General features: G+C 41.3%; 2 protein-coding genes across 2 annotated transcripts in view; both read right to left on the bottom strand.

Annotated features, from left to right (window-relative positions):
- Positions 1 to 15,718, bottom strand: part of LOC308311697 (complement C1q subcomponent subunit A-like) — a gene marked incomplete at its 5' end in the record, with an annotated part of 81,730 nt that overhangs the window by 19,292 nt on the left and 46,720 nt on the right. The gene's annotated exons all lie outside the window — the stretch shown is intronic.
- Positions 1 to 15,718, bottom strand: part of LOC308311984 (uncharacterized protein) — a gene marked incomplete at both ends in the record, with an annotated part of 54,101 nt that overhangs the window by 7,851 nt on the left and 30,532 nt on the right. The window contains one exon of the mRNA XM_080758813.1: positions 4,726 to 4,849. Within this exon, the coding sequence (XP_080614939.1) occupies positions 4,726 to 4,849 (124 nt within the window). The remainder of the gene's footprint in view (positions 1 to 4,725; positions 4,850 to 15,718) is intronic.

Below are 15,718 nucleotides of genomic sequence, written 5' to 3'. Positions count from 1 at the left end.
CCTGTTCTCAGGCGTTCGTGGCTAGGCGAGACGCCGTCCCCATTCCAGCCACCAAAATAAGAAAATGTTCAAGGTCAGCGCTGTGGCATAACCTTGCTTTGCCTATTATATTTTTCAATGATATGACTCATGCATGCATCAACATTCAAACACTTGACTCACAATTACTACTAGACTAGGTTGTTCAAACTACAAAGGTCATGGCAGGTCTTTTACACACTGCTGCAGCCCGGGTCATCTGCCGTCTGCGTCTGCAGCGTGTCTCTGCGTCTCCTCTCTGCCTCAGAGTTATTCAGCAATCAGGGGAGATTTGGGTTCCGTGTCATTCATCACTGGATACTCCGCGTGTCGTGCATGGGCACAAGAACACAAACATTTATGCCATTAGTAACAGTTCCCTAATTATCACTCATGTGATTTATACCACTCACACAAAATAGATTCAAAACACTACCACAGTATTAGTAATTACTGTCTCTCTTTTTTACTGAGAGGGGCCTCCCTTGGCCCACTCAAATGACCCAATGACACATAGTGAATAATGACATGAAGCAACGTATCGCTTCCAAAAGAGACCCTTTGCACGGACAGATTGTACCCAAACAAGGGCCTTTAGTTGCATAATAGTTATATTATACTTTTAAATACTTTAAACATCATACATCTACAGTAACATTTGCATAGTTCCCTTATCTAATCTAGGTCATACACCGTTTCATTTATTAACCTCCTATTAATCAGTTTGTTTATCTAGTTTATTTATAAACACATTTACTCATATTACACCATTCAAAAATGTCCCCCATTATCCCACATCTGGTTAGTGGTCCCATATGGTCACTCTGTGACCTTATGTGTGCTCCTCCCTGCACACACGGAGACTCATACTTTTGTCTCACCCTAAACGCTATTTTGTGTCTCATAATTCAATTACTCATGCGTCTTACTAACAAGACAACTCTGTAGGGTTAAACATTCCAATATCAACCTATTGCCTACTTATTCTTTATTATCTCAGTGTAATCATTTCAATGAGAGAGGCAGTCTCATACCTTCTTAATTTTGCTTAAACCCACAAATCAAAAACCCACATTTCTTTAAATCTCTGAGTTTTGGAACACCAGAAAAACACCACATATAGAGCTATTGACTTTGTCAAATTAAATGAGCATCCCCGCCATAATATCTATATTTATTCATGTTATGAAAAAGTCAGTCCACCTTTTAAACCATCACTGATCAAAAATGAGGTTTGTAATGCTACTCTTTTCACCAAAAGTTACTTTTAATCCCACGCTCAGTTAGAATAACTGAGTGAAGTAATAGATTCAACTATTTTGACTACCATTTTCACCTCTGATTAATTTAGCCCACATCTTAAATCGCCTTTAAACATTAAATTTTATCGGCATTCACTGATCAGTGACAGGTTAAAAGTCAGCAAACCATTCAAAACTTGCTTTCAAACGTCTCTAAATAGGTCGTCACTGTATTAAACAGCATAACATGTGTGCATCATTATCAGTCATGAATGCATAAAAAAACCACAGCGTACTGTGCATTGCATGCCCTGCACCTCTCTTCATGGGTGCAAGCGTCTGTGTTACAATTGACGTAGTACGGTACCGCGCGACCACCAGCCAACAGGCACAAAATGGCGGATCCTGGCGGATCTTTCGGAACAGAATGGAGGATCGTGATCACGTGATCGTTTGTAAGCCAACCAAGATCGTTAGCGTGAACGTGATGACGTGATGACGTAGTTTGTTGATATCCCGTTATAGTGTGTACTGTGTAGTCGCCAATATTAGCACACAGCCACAAACTTTTAATTTATATCGCCCGAGCTGCCAATATGCATTGTTCACGGAATTTAGACAACGCGAATCACACGCAACGTGGCACCAATAAAGGACTCATTGCCGTCCGCTCAAAAAGACAGCAGTCAATCGCCGCAATTTAGCTTCCAACTATAGTATTGTAGTCGGCTCTTTTTCAAGTTTTCCAATCATATTAATTTGACTACCAGACCGCAGCGCGCAATCGATAGTATGCAAATAATGTAACACCACCAGTGTTGAAATAACAATGACCCTTATAACACAGACAGCCACCAGTTTTGTATCGAGCACTTATTAAACAGGCTCGCAATTAATTAAACAACCACACGATCATTATAGCATATTACACATTTTTAGTGCTTTCTATAATAACCGTAAATGTATTTCTCTTACCTAAGTTTAGGTATTTTTCCAATTTATTTCTTAATCCATTAATTCCAGTCCTTCATTTAGCCTATTTCCGAATTATTAAACTCCTAATAACTAGTCCCAAAATCCAATTAATCCATACCAGTCCCCCCTTAGAACATGAAATAACATGTTCTAAACTAAACATAAGAAATCCCAGCGGCCAATCTCATCTCCCGTAGAAACTTTTACTCTTTTTACCCCGCTCCTCAAAAAAAATCACACACGAGCAGCCAATAGGACGCTGAGCACCCCCCTCCCCCCAGCCCCGTCCCCCTTCCAAGGGCGAACAAAGCAGGGGGGGAAGAAAGATCTCAAGGCAAAAACAGCCCCAGGAGCGTGTGCGCCTGCATAGCCCCCACCTCTTTTATCCTCTCTCTCTCACTTGGAAGGAGCACTCCCGGTCGCCCAACACAGCCACATACATTGTTTTAATGAAGCTACCATTATTTAATCCTGCCCACATCACAAAACGAACACCACATGCGCATACAAATACCCCACTCAAATATTTAATTCAGTCAAGTCTTTAATTCAGTCAATTCTCCAACTCAGTCAATTCCTCAACTCAGTCAATTCTTTAATCCAGTCAATTCTTTAATTCAGTCAATTCTTCAACTCAGTCAATTCCTTAATCCAGTCGTCCGCAGACAGTCAATTATTCAACTCAGTCAATTCTTCAACTCAGTCTCCTTACCCTCCCCCGGGTCCACAATTTAATCGCAACACAAGGCTGTATTCATCTATGACAGATGTGATCAGTATTTGCCATTTATATGATGAAGAGAAAGCCTTATCACTTAAGCTGCCATCTCACTGACACAGGAAAATGTCATCTACTGACACAGCACGTTATGGTCAACACCTAAAATCATTTAGACTGCCATCTCACTGGCACAGAAAAAATAACCTCCATTTCCATTGTCACCATTTCATTTTTTCATTCCATGTTTCAGGCAGGCCAAATTAGAGCTAAATAATAGAGACAACATACATCGTCACAGACAATGAACCATATATCACATGGACTTCTCTTCTCTAGATCCACATGAAAACCAACATCTCAAGAACCATGAACCAAATCACACGGACCCTCTTTGGAAATCCACATGAACATGCCGTCACTTCGTCACTTTCGACAAAGCAAAGACCAGCACAGTATGTTTGTGCGAGCGCGCGCACAAACAAAGTAAAATAAATTCTGTCTGCTACCTATAGCACAGTACCTAGTCAACCCAATTTCGTCTGCTATCTACTAGCACAGGAACACCCCGCAAACTCCCAAGATGAATGCTCAAGCAAGTGACAAACAAAAACAAAAATATCCAAAAATGGAGAAAAAAAATGCATAAATCTCCATAAAAAAAATACTGAACACAATACTACTCCTTGCAGGCCCAACCAATCCAACGGGCCCTGTCCCATCCAGTAAGTGGATTTGTTGGGTCTGTTGCGATGTCCCCCATAACAACGGAACGACCGGACGGGTGAGTGTGGATTAATGTAAAAAATTCACACTCACCTGTCACAAAAGTCGTCGTTGGGGGAAATTCGCATACCACGTTGGACGCCATTAATGTAGGATAATTGATGAGATGGGACACTGTCCGTCGGACTGGATGAAGACCCGTGGTTCAAGGTTTTAACATAGTATATTTATTGTAGCACAAGTTACATGGGGATTGGGGAACAGGGGAGAATACATGACATGATCACTCAGGGTTCCACTACAGCATTCTCCTAGCATCCTAAAAAACACACTCCCCAAAATCCTTCTGTGTGCGGTCTATATGATCCAGGATTTTGGCTTCTATCCAATGAGATTGTCCGGCTGGACACTGCCCTAATCTTTAGACTGTCTCCGGAATTGGAGAGCCTATCACACCGTTGCACGCAAGAGAGAGAGGGAGCCTTAGTCTCAAGTTAGGGGCCTCTCAGACACATGTTTTGGCCTTTCTCAACATGTGCCTAATTGTGCGTGTGCCTACGCATGGCGTCTGTATGGTGTGCCCGATTGTGTATGCGTTACACACTCGACTAACAGACCCCAGCTGGTATGAATTATTCTGTTATGATCCTCTCACATTACTGACCATCCTATTATGGTCAAGCTGGCTTTCTGTTATGGTATGGTTTCTTCTAGGAATCAGCCTATGCTGTGTGTGTGTGTGTGTGTGTCTTCATCTTAAACCTCATCTTAACGACACACAATAATTGTCCAATACATGTATGTTTGTCTGTGTGTGTTCTACAAATTACACTACAGGTACTTCCAGCTTCCCTGCGTTGGCTGATCTAGTGAGACTTCGTCTCGTTCCTTACCGCATCACTGTTGTGGCAATAATCACGTTAACCCTCTCGTGTAATATTGCTTAAATTAAAAGAAATGTGCGAACTATTTAACCCCAAAGTAACTCCCTTTTCAACACTACACATTTATACTTGCATTCGCTGAACACCATCTGGATAAAATTACCTTCACTGCTGGTGTTGAGTCTGGTCTCAAAGCCTTGACTCTCACTAGCATTAACTCTGGTCTGGAGAACTTCAACTTGGCCCTCACTGGTACTGAGTCTGGTTTGGAGGTCTGCAACATGGACCTCACTGGTACTGAGTCTGGTTTGGAGGTCTGCAACATGGACCTCACTGGTACTGAGTCTGGTTTGGAGGTCTGCAACATGGACCTCACTGGTACTGAGTCTGGGTTGGAGGTCTGCAACATGGACCTCACTGGTACTGAGTCTGGTTTGGAGGTCTGCAACATGGACCTCACTGGTACTGAGTCTGGGTTGGAGGTCTGCAACATGGACCTCACTGGTACTGAGTCTGGTTTGGAGGTCTGCAACATGGACCTCACTGGTACTGAGTCTGGGTTGGAGGTCTGCAACATGGACCTCACTGGTACTGAGTCTGGGTTGGAGGTCTGCAACATGGACCTCACTGGTACTGAGTCTGGTTTGGAGGTCTGCAACATGGACCTCACTGGTACTGAGTCTGGTCTGGAGGTCTGCAACATGGACCTCGAGGTCTTTCACGTTGCTCTCGCTAGCACTCAATTTGGCACCCATTTCTGAAAAACACATCACAGACATTTGACCTGAATTCCCCTTTCATTGTCAATGGCAAATCTTGAGACGTGTGGGGAGCGTTTATTTATTAGTGTGTGCCAATTTAAAAGTGGAAATGTGAGTACCTTGTCCTCCATTTAATTGAACCTTTTGGGATTTTTTCAATTCCTACTTCTATACATGTATACTTAATAATATGTCAGTATATATTATATTTATAAAACATACTTACTCCACAGTTGTTGCACTTGGCTTTCAGCAGCAGTCAGCCTAGGTGGTCAGCTGAGCAAGATGAGATGAAATCAGTACATTAGCATTAAGTCAGTCATACAGTAAATACTCATGCACTTTCACTGTTGAGTGAGTAAGCTTTCCATTATGGATTATATGGATCACCTGTACAGTAAGATACATGATCAAAAAAAGTTATCTATTCTCTGAGATCAATTATAGTAATTAAAGGAGTAGTTCACCCAAAATGTGACTTAATTACACACCCTAATTGCTAGCCCCTCCTATGCCCAACTTTGTCTGTTTGTATGAACACAAACATGATGATTTGATTGGCTGATCACCCCATAGCGATGATTTGATTGGCTGATCACCCCATAGCGATGATTTGATTGGCCGCTATTGTGTTCTTTTAGCAACAGTAAGTCATTTTGCAACGTCTCTCGCATCTGCCTGGGTGACGGCAGACTGCTGGGAAGATCAACATATGGAATGAATTCTGTATTGGCCATTTATGGAGCGTGTCACGAGGCGTGACGGACGGACTGACTTACAGGTTTTCTATGGTCGCAATAATATAACGTTATATAATATCTATAACCTATATCTCACCTGCAGAACTTCCTCCCGGGGCTTCCACCTCATTAGATTTGTTGTCCTTTTCTGAAAATGAAATAATGTTAATTCATGAATTAATTGATAAATACACACAATCACATCAGGTCAAACAAACGGAGAAAACAAACAAACGGATGTGGTGTCCAGACGAGGCCCGGGTAACACAGAATACGTCCTCGTCTGCAATTCCAAACCTGCTTTAATTACTTCAGTCTAATGTGTTAATAGCTTAGTGACTTTTTTTATGTCCAATATTTGCATTTCAGTTCATAATCATAAAGTAAGTGTATTTTAAATAAAATAAAAAAAAGATTACTTTTCCGGATTCCAATTAAAAAAAATAGCAAAAAAGCAGGAGGTCAGAACAATGACATGTTAGCCTTTCTGAACAGATAACATGCATTCTGTTGTTTTCACTGCAGGTCCCTCGCATGCCGTTGACTTTAATTATGTCACTGTCTGACCACACCACATATACATATATATATACACTCCATGAATCTGTTGTTCAGGGCCGGTTATTATCAAACTGACGCTCTTGGCAAGCTTTCTCCTTTCATAAAGTATTAACGGCTACATATAACAAAATATATCACACATTTCTCACCTTCTTTCCACTATACACTGCAGCACTGACGGTGCTTCATTTGGTAGCATTATGTAGTGTGTGACTGACTGACTGCTTCTACTTGCATTAAGTGTTCAACAATATGGGAGAGTGGAGAGGTGAACTGAATGACATCAGTATGACCCACACACACACACACACACACACACACACACACACACACACACACACACACACACACACACACACACACACACACACCTCCACAGCTCTCAGAGAGAGAGAGAGAGAGAGAGAGAGAGAGAGAGAGAGAGAGAACCAAATAATCCACATTCCTCATTCGTCAATCATAAATATGTGTTGCATTCCAAATTCCATTCCATGCATGCATACGACAGCTTTTAGAGTATAGTCATCACAGCTCTGATGGACACTTTCATCAAAACACATTCTTCCAGCTAACCACTAACCTACTTTGGCAAGGTAGCTTGTGGCTGTAAACTGATCAGGTATTCTCTGTTGATGAGAAAGTCCAAGGCATGCAGATGTACCGTGATAATGGGGAGGACACACACACACACACACACACACACACACACACACACACACACACACACACACACACACACACACACACACACACTACAGGCTAAACTTGATTTGATGCGAATACTTCTCGCGGAAACATCAAGGATAAAATGCCGATGGGTTACTTTTTACTGGAACACTTGAGACAAAGACAGATAAACATGATGAGTGATTAATGGAGGAGTTTAAGTGTCACCATAGTTTAATAAGAGGCACCTGTAACTGTGATCAGAGGTGAGATAACTTTTAGGTTGTATAGGAGGTCCTAGGCTGTGGATGGAGGGTTGCCATGGTTTATGATCGTGGAGTGTTATTAGGCTAGTTGTTGTTGTCATTATTGGACACTTTGAAACTCTCCCTCAACCAACGACGACCAGTGAGGGAGATTGAATGGAAATGGGAGGCAACACTGGAGGTAAAAGACCTCTGAAAGTCTCACGTCAAAGGAATGTAACCTCCGTGTGCTGCACGTTGTTGCCATTCTCTCATGACACGTGGCTGCTTGCGTGTGCATCGCGTGCACGCGTGTTGCTGTACAGCGTGTTATACTGTGCTGTACCTTTTGCAAATAATAAGCTGTACATTTATATGGATGAATCCACTGTAGCACGTAATTACAGTATGTTCCATCAACAACAGTCTTAGCGGAATCTTCTGGCTCTTTGAACGGTGTGTGACGGTGATCAAGGAGAGAGAGAGAGAGAGCGACACCACACAACCACTCTTAAAAAGGTCCCTGGCTAATAAGACAAATATGCCTTAAAACGTTAAAATATAAACACCTTAAATATGTGCTGTGGACTATTAGCAGTGGTTCTCAAACGTATTCATGTCAAGGACCCCCACATTGATGTGTATTTGGCCGCGTTTATGTGTGTTTATGTGTTTATGTGTTTATGTGTGTTTATGTGTTTATGTGTTTATGTGTGTTTATGTGTTTATGTGTTTATGTGTGTTTATGTGTTTATGTGTTTATGTGTGTTTATGTGTTTATGTGTGTTTATGTGTTTATGTGTTTATGTGTGTTTATGTGTTTATGTGTTTATGTGTGTTTATGTGTTTATGTGTTTATGTGTGTTTATGTGTTTATGTGTTTATGTGTGTTTATGTGTTTATGTGTTTATGTGTGTTTATGTGTTTATGTGTTTATGTGTGTTTATGTGTTTATGTGTTTATGTGTTTATGTGTGTTTATGTGTGTTTATGTGTTTATGTGTTTATGTGTGTTTATGTGTTTATGTGTTTATGTGTGTTTATGTGTTTATGTGTTTATGTGTGTTTATGTGTTTATGTGTTTATGTGTGTTTATGTGTTTATGTGTTTATGTGTGTTTATGTGTTTATGTGTGTTTATGTGTTTGTGTTTATTTGTTAATGTTTAAGGACATTTTTCAAAAATGTTCAAAAATATCATATCTAAAGCTTGCAGCGTTGCACGACGTGACACACTGTGAGCTTGTAGATCTGTTGTGTTTGAATGGCCAGCACATTAAATGGACACAGAGCTTGTAGATCTGTTGTGTTTGAATGGCCAGCACATTAAATGGACACAGAGCTTGTAGATCTGTTGTGTTTGAATGGCCAGCACATTAAATGGACACAGAGCTTGTAGATCTGTTGTGTTTGAATTGCCAGCGCATTAAATGGACACAGAGCTTGTAGATCTGATGTGTTTGAATGGCCAGCGCATTAAATGGACACAGAGCTTGTAGATCTGCTGTGTTTGAATGGCCAGCGCATTAAATGGACACAGAGCTTGTAGATCTGCTGTGTTTGAATGGCCAGCGCATTAAATGGACACAGAGCTTGTAGATCTGCTGTGTTTGAATGGCCAGCGCATTAAATGGACACAGAGCTTGTGGGCTCCCCCAGAGTTAGTGTCTAAGTGTCCTTGAGCAAGACTCAGAAGCCCTAATTGCTCCCGATGTGCTGGTTGGTGGCTTGCATGGTGTGCACCACCATCGGTGTGTGAATGGGTGAATGTATAATGCTCAAATCTATGTAAAGCACCTTGGATAAAGGCGCTATATAAATGCACCATTTACCATTTAATGTTTGTTTAGGGCAGTAAATGTACCGTGACGTAAGACGTCATCTGACTGATATAAACTATACAACCTGTAATAAATGTATTTCATTTTTCACGGACATGAGAACATATCAACATGGCCCTCACTTCACACTAGTGTGATTTTTAGTATTCTTACTGAATGTACAGCACTTTGGTTCAATGCCGTTGTTTTTAATGTGATCTATGAATCAGTAGCTGTGAAACTTTTTCACATCAAGGACCCTCAAATTGACACTTATTAGCCCGCCGACCCCCATTTGAAAAGATTTGCCCATAAGAGAAGATGTTTACGTCTCTAGCAGTGACTCTCAACCATTTTAATTTGAAAGACCCCCCAGTTTGACATGCATTAGTCTACGGACCCCCATTTAATGGCATTTCTATCTCTGGGACCCCCAATTTATATTGTAAAATATGTTTGGACCTGAGGGAAGAAATCCTCTGAATTAGCTAAATTAGCCAAAGTCGCAAAGACTAGACTAGATGTTGAAAAAGGCGTTTGGGTCTGACTCTGTAGTTCAGGGAGTAGGAACCTTTGTAACAGGTACTGCGTGACACAGGAACCTATTGAAGGTTGCACCTCTAAGTATTCAAATGTTGAGCTGTAGCTATAGAGCGCGTTACAAACTAATTTAATAAACTATTACCCTGTTGGATTAATTCATGGGGAAAGGGAAGGAACTTTATCCCAGGTGAGTAAGACATACATTATTGTTCATTAATTCTGCCCGCCGTGCAGAAATGTGCTGTTAAAACGTGTGTCATTGAACGCCTCTGAGCCCATATTGGACTCTTTAATTTCGAATACAAGGTTCTGTAAGTCGATCCAACACAGTTGTGTGTGTGTGTGTGTGTGTGTGTGTGTGTGTGTGTGTGTGTGTGTGTGTGTGTGTGTGTGTGTGTGTGTGTGTGTGTGTGTGTGTGTGTGTGTGTGTGTGGCCTACATCAGATGTTGTTGTTGATGACATATTAGAGAAGTGACCATTGTAGAAGTGGGTTGTGCAGCCATTCAACCACAGTGACTCTGGAAGAGACATATTCCTTATCAAGGTGTATAAAGTACCAACATATTATAGATGGATGTTATTATACAGCTTGGTTGAAGAGACATATTCCTTATCAAGGTGTATAAAGTACCAACATATTATAGATAGATGTTATTATACAGCTTGGTTGAAGAGACATTCCTTATCAAGGTGTATAAAGTACCAACATATTATAGATAGATGTTATTATACAGCTTGGTTGAAGAGACATTCCTTATCAAGGTGTATAAAGTACCAACATATTATAGATAGATGTTATTATACAGCTTATTGGTTGCACATTAACTGCTTCTTGTGTTCATAATATCCTCCTGAAACAATTGTTGTCGAGTTTCCCCAAGTTTGTGCACATTATCTACTTTTGTTTGTGTTCAAGAATGTCTTGTTAAATGTAACTATTAGGCCTATAGCCTACTGTTGACCAAGTGAGAGACTAATGTAACTATTAGGCCTATAGCCTACTATTGACCAAGTAAGAGACTAATGTAACTATTAGGCCTATAGCCTACTATTGACCAAGTAAGAGACTGCCTTTGGCGATGCAGTTAGTACTGTAGGACAATTATTTCACCTTTTGTTTAACTGTTAGCCTACTATATTGACCTTACTTGGAGACTGCCTTTGGGGATGGAGTTGAGTAGTACTGGACAATTGTTTCACGTTTTATAAATGTTTGTCATTATAACAAACTGTCTGAATGCACCTAATTAATTAATTCTCTGAAGGAAGTGCTCCGGTAGCTTCTGTGGGTTCAGTCATTGTGTTTCACACATTCACTGATGTGTGTTTACATGCTTTATACTCCTGTTAGAGAGTAGATAGCATGTTTATAGAGACATAGCACTCTTTTGTTTTACTGTACCATAGTTTAATATTCTACTGTTAGACAGATGTTAGGTTCTTGGCTTACTTATGACTATTTTTATTTTATTTTTTTATGTATTTTATGTATTTGATGTATTACCATGTGTTGAACCTTACTGTAAGTCTCTCTGGATTCAGAGCGTCTGATAAATTACTCCATTGTAAATTGTAGCTGACGACCCTGTCAACCCTTTTACAGTAGTAAAACTGTTACTTCGGTTATGAGCCAGCAGGTGGCAGCATTGGCCTACAGTTCAGTTTGTTGACTGTTCAAGCAAATCAAAGTGAGTGCCAGTGATAGAAGAAGTAGTTCTCACATTATTGAGTGGTGCTGGCCACTCCTATGCAGAGTTGTCTGTGGACCCCCGTCTGTGACAGCATAGACCCCAAAATTATCCATTTGTCTGTGGACCCCCGTCTGTGACAGCATAGACCCCATGAGAGAAGATGTGTATTGTTACAATATTTCAGATTATTTTTCAAAGCGTATTGAAAATAGTAGATTAAAAGCTGACAACGCTGAGAAGCTTGATGAAAGATAGAAAATAATTTCTGTAGATCAGACTGGCTAGCATATCGCTCTTTAAGAGACAAAGTGACCACATTAAATAAACAGAAAAAAGCCTAAACTATCAATCTAGAATTGAAGAAATTATACATGATGGTAAAAAACGCTGGAGTATTCTCTCTCAATCAAATCACGGGTAGAGATAAAATGAGCAAAACACCATCATTTATTGAATCGGGTGGATCAATTATTAAAATGTATATCATGCAGAACAAAATATAATGCACATTTAAATTCCCATTCACGAATTAAATTAAATTAAAAATCTATTGTCTGAATTGAAATCTTAACAAACCCGGTGGTCATTATAATCTAGACAGGAGACTCTTAAAGCTGTCAGATGGAATTATAGCTCAGATGTAGACCAGAACACTGTATAAAGTAATGGTACTGTGATACTCTCACAGTTGTGAAATAGCTTTTATTTTCTTTGGTTCTTTGGTCTTTCTTTATTTTCATTTTGGTTAAAAGTATGGTCTAGTACGTTTATTATTTTTATTTATTCAAATGGTCACAAGCCAAAAGATATCAGTGCTACTGTATAACACTAGTTCACTAGAATGAGGAACGCGGAACCTTTCTGTCATGGTAGATGTTTCCTGACGCTTCTTCTTAAGGAGAAGGTACGCCCCCTTTCCCCTCAGAGGAAAACTAGGAACGAAAGAGAAAAGTTCTGTGTCTTCATTTCGGTGACCATTTGTTCTGTTTTTCAGGTTAGTACAACGTGAAAACAATATTAACTTATCCCTTGAGGATCGAGTGCTTATGTGGAGATACTGTGAGACGTTTGAGGAAAAATGAGTGCTTTAGAGTGTGTTTAAATACGGTGAAAATGCCGCGGTTTTTCAGAGTTGTTGTAGCATGCTGTTGCGTAATGGCGTCGCCCGGTTACATAACCACTGTTGCATAATGGCGTCCGCCTCACGTACTGAACATGGAACGAAGTTTGATATTTACCCCCGACATTATTAATGCTCATTGCTGGTTACCTGATTACTTGACAGATATATTATTGTGTGAAAGGATTTATGAACAGCTACATTTCGGTTTTACATTAAAGTGCAGAGAAGCTATTTACATTTATACTACTTTTATATTTCTACTTTATCTACAGTTTCGGAGTATTTGGATGCTAAGAGGGTTTATTATTGATTACTGGTTTATTGCAAAAGTGCATTTATAGAGGTGTTTTGAGTGTATTTAATATGCTCATCTTTCTTATTCATTCCCCTATGTGATGATGTCGGTATGTCTTGAAGAGACAACAGTTTATTACTAAGAGTATAGCTGAAAGCTAAAGTAACTGAATGTATGTGTATAGTCATACTGCACTATGGTTGTGTTTTGTAGCAGCATTATGGCACAACTATGGAACTATTTGCACTGTAATTGACAGTATTATTGCACTAAAGAATGGTAGCTAAATCAAACCAGTATCAGTACTGAAGGAATGCACTTGGATGTATTTATGTGACAATTTTGAGGTTCATTGAGAATGATGAAGCCAAAGAATTATTTTGAATGTGAAGAGTTTTATTGTAAATGCTGAAATGGAAATATACTAGGTACTTTTATGGGACAACACAAATACATTACATACTCACCTGTTTAACACATTTAATGGACTTTATACATTCATTCACCTACACATAGACATACCATACCTACCTCTCTCTCACACACACCCACACCCACACACACACGCACTGTTGCCTGGAACACACGCACACAACCTGAAAAGAACATATTTCTATACTCACCTTGGACCTGACAGAGGACTTTGACAAACAGACATTATTGCAGTATTGGGAAATGATTGATTTATTGTTTTGTATTGTGAATTATATTTGATTCATTGATTAGTGAATAAATGTGAGAGGAAAACTAGGAACGAAAGAGAAAAGTTCTGTGTCTTCATTTCGGTGACCATTTGTTCTGTTTTTCAGACTCATTCCAATTTCCACTCAACCAATATTGTAGAATGTGGTACCCAACCAGCTTGGGACCCGTTACAAATTGTGGGGGCTCGTCCGGGATCAGCGCCACCTACTGGTTGGAATGCTGATTCAGTGATACCAGAACCAAGAGACCAAGGTGACCAGACGTGACTGCAGGCCAGGAGTCAGCCAGTGGGTGTCCATAGGCGGAGATAAGAGAAGAGATCTCGCCAGGGAGCCGCACTACTGAAGTGGAAAGGCAACGCACGTCAGGCACCAAGGAGCAACGCTGTTGGTCTACCATACCAGCATTCACCCCAACGAGACATCACCTGACCATCGGAACCACACACCATGTCCCAGTCACGGAGAGAGGTGGTGTGGGGCATCAAAAGGGAGTTGTTTAAGCTCTCGAGTGCCAACATCTATGAGATTGCAAAAGACATTGCATCTGACAGCAAGACCGGCGACAAGCTGAGCCCAGTCGATGAGGAAGGATGCATGGACTACATCATCGCCTACATGCAGTCTGATCACCTCCTAGGACTTGAGGATGAAGGTTTGAGTTCACTGATGATGCTGAATGACGTGATATGCCATATGCTTGAAGCAGAGTCACCAGTTGACGCCACGCTACACGTGGTACCCAGTACCCCTTCCCTTTCAGACCACACATCACTGCCACCCAACCCCCAGACCAACATGGCTATGCCATCCAACCCCCCTGACAATACAGCCCCACCAGACCACACATCACCGCCACCTAACCCCCAGATCAACAGCACCATAATGCAACCCCATTCCCATTCCAACCCCCCCGACAATGCAACGACCCAGCCAGCAGATGAACTGAGAAGAATCTATGAAGAATTGGGTAAGAAACTGAAACAATTTGAAGCTGCCTCCCCCGCCTCGACACACAACCACCAAGATGGAACAGTGTCATTCCCCCCTCCACAGAGCACACCGCAGAGAATGGTTCCCCTAAAAGACCTCCCCTACCTCCAGCGAAGAGAGTTCAAGGTACATGGAGGCCAAGTTGGAGACCAGAGCTCGGAGATCAGCTATAATAGCATCAGTAAACAAATGGATGAAGGAGTCAAAGATGGCTTTGCAGATGCCGAAGTGGTCCGGGGAGTGCTGAGAATCATAAAACCAGGTACATTCAAGGACATGCTGTCGAACAAGGATGAGTTGGCTGTCCCTGAACTCAAGATCTTCCTCAGATCTCATCTTGGGGAAAAGGCAACTACAGAGATGTTTCAGGAGTTGATGTGTGCCCGGCAAGCAGACCAAGAGTCACCGCAGCAGTTCCTGTATCGCATGATTGGACTGAAACAGAAACTCCTTTTCCAGTCAAAACAGGCCAACACGGACATCTCTTATGATCCAAGAACCATTCAAGAGGTATTTCTCAACACGATCTATCAGGGCCTGGGAGTAAAACATGCCGACCTTCGACAGATTGAGACCGCTCGTCTCAAACAACCAAGTCACTGATGAGGAAATCCTCGGCCAAATGACTAAAATGATCAGCGACGAGAATGAACATCAGCGCAGACTCGGCCAGCTTCCCCGCCAGAAGAACACACAGGCTCACAGTGCCAAGGTTGAGACAGGAGGTGGACAGACCGATGACAAGCCAAGACACACCACTGCAGACGACAAGAACCTCCAGACCATCCAACAGCTCAGTGCGCAAGTGGAGACCCTGACGCAAATGGTGGCCTCTCTAATGGATGCTCAGGTAAACAACACCCAGATGGCTCACCCACTACCCCAAACCCAGACACACCACCCCTTCCAGTCATCCCCCAATCACAACCCACAATCCTCCTTCCAGGCGAGGGGAAGAACGGCTTGTTGTCAAAAATGTACAGAACAGAACCGGCAGGACTGCAACCACTGCTTC

This window comes from Protomyctophum bolini (assembly GCF_963924005.1).
Source record: "Protomyctophum bolini genome assembly, chromosome: 24".
NCBI classification, from domain to species: Eukaryota; Metazoa; Chordata; class Actinopteri; order Myctophiformes; family Myctophidae; genus Protomyctophum; species Protomyctophum bolini.
The sequence above is the reverse complement of the archived record's forward strand: the minus strand, read 5'-3'. Positions and strand labels throughout refer to the sequence as shown.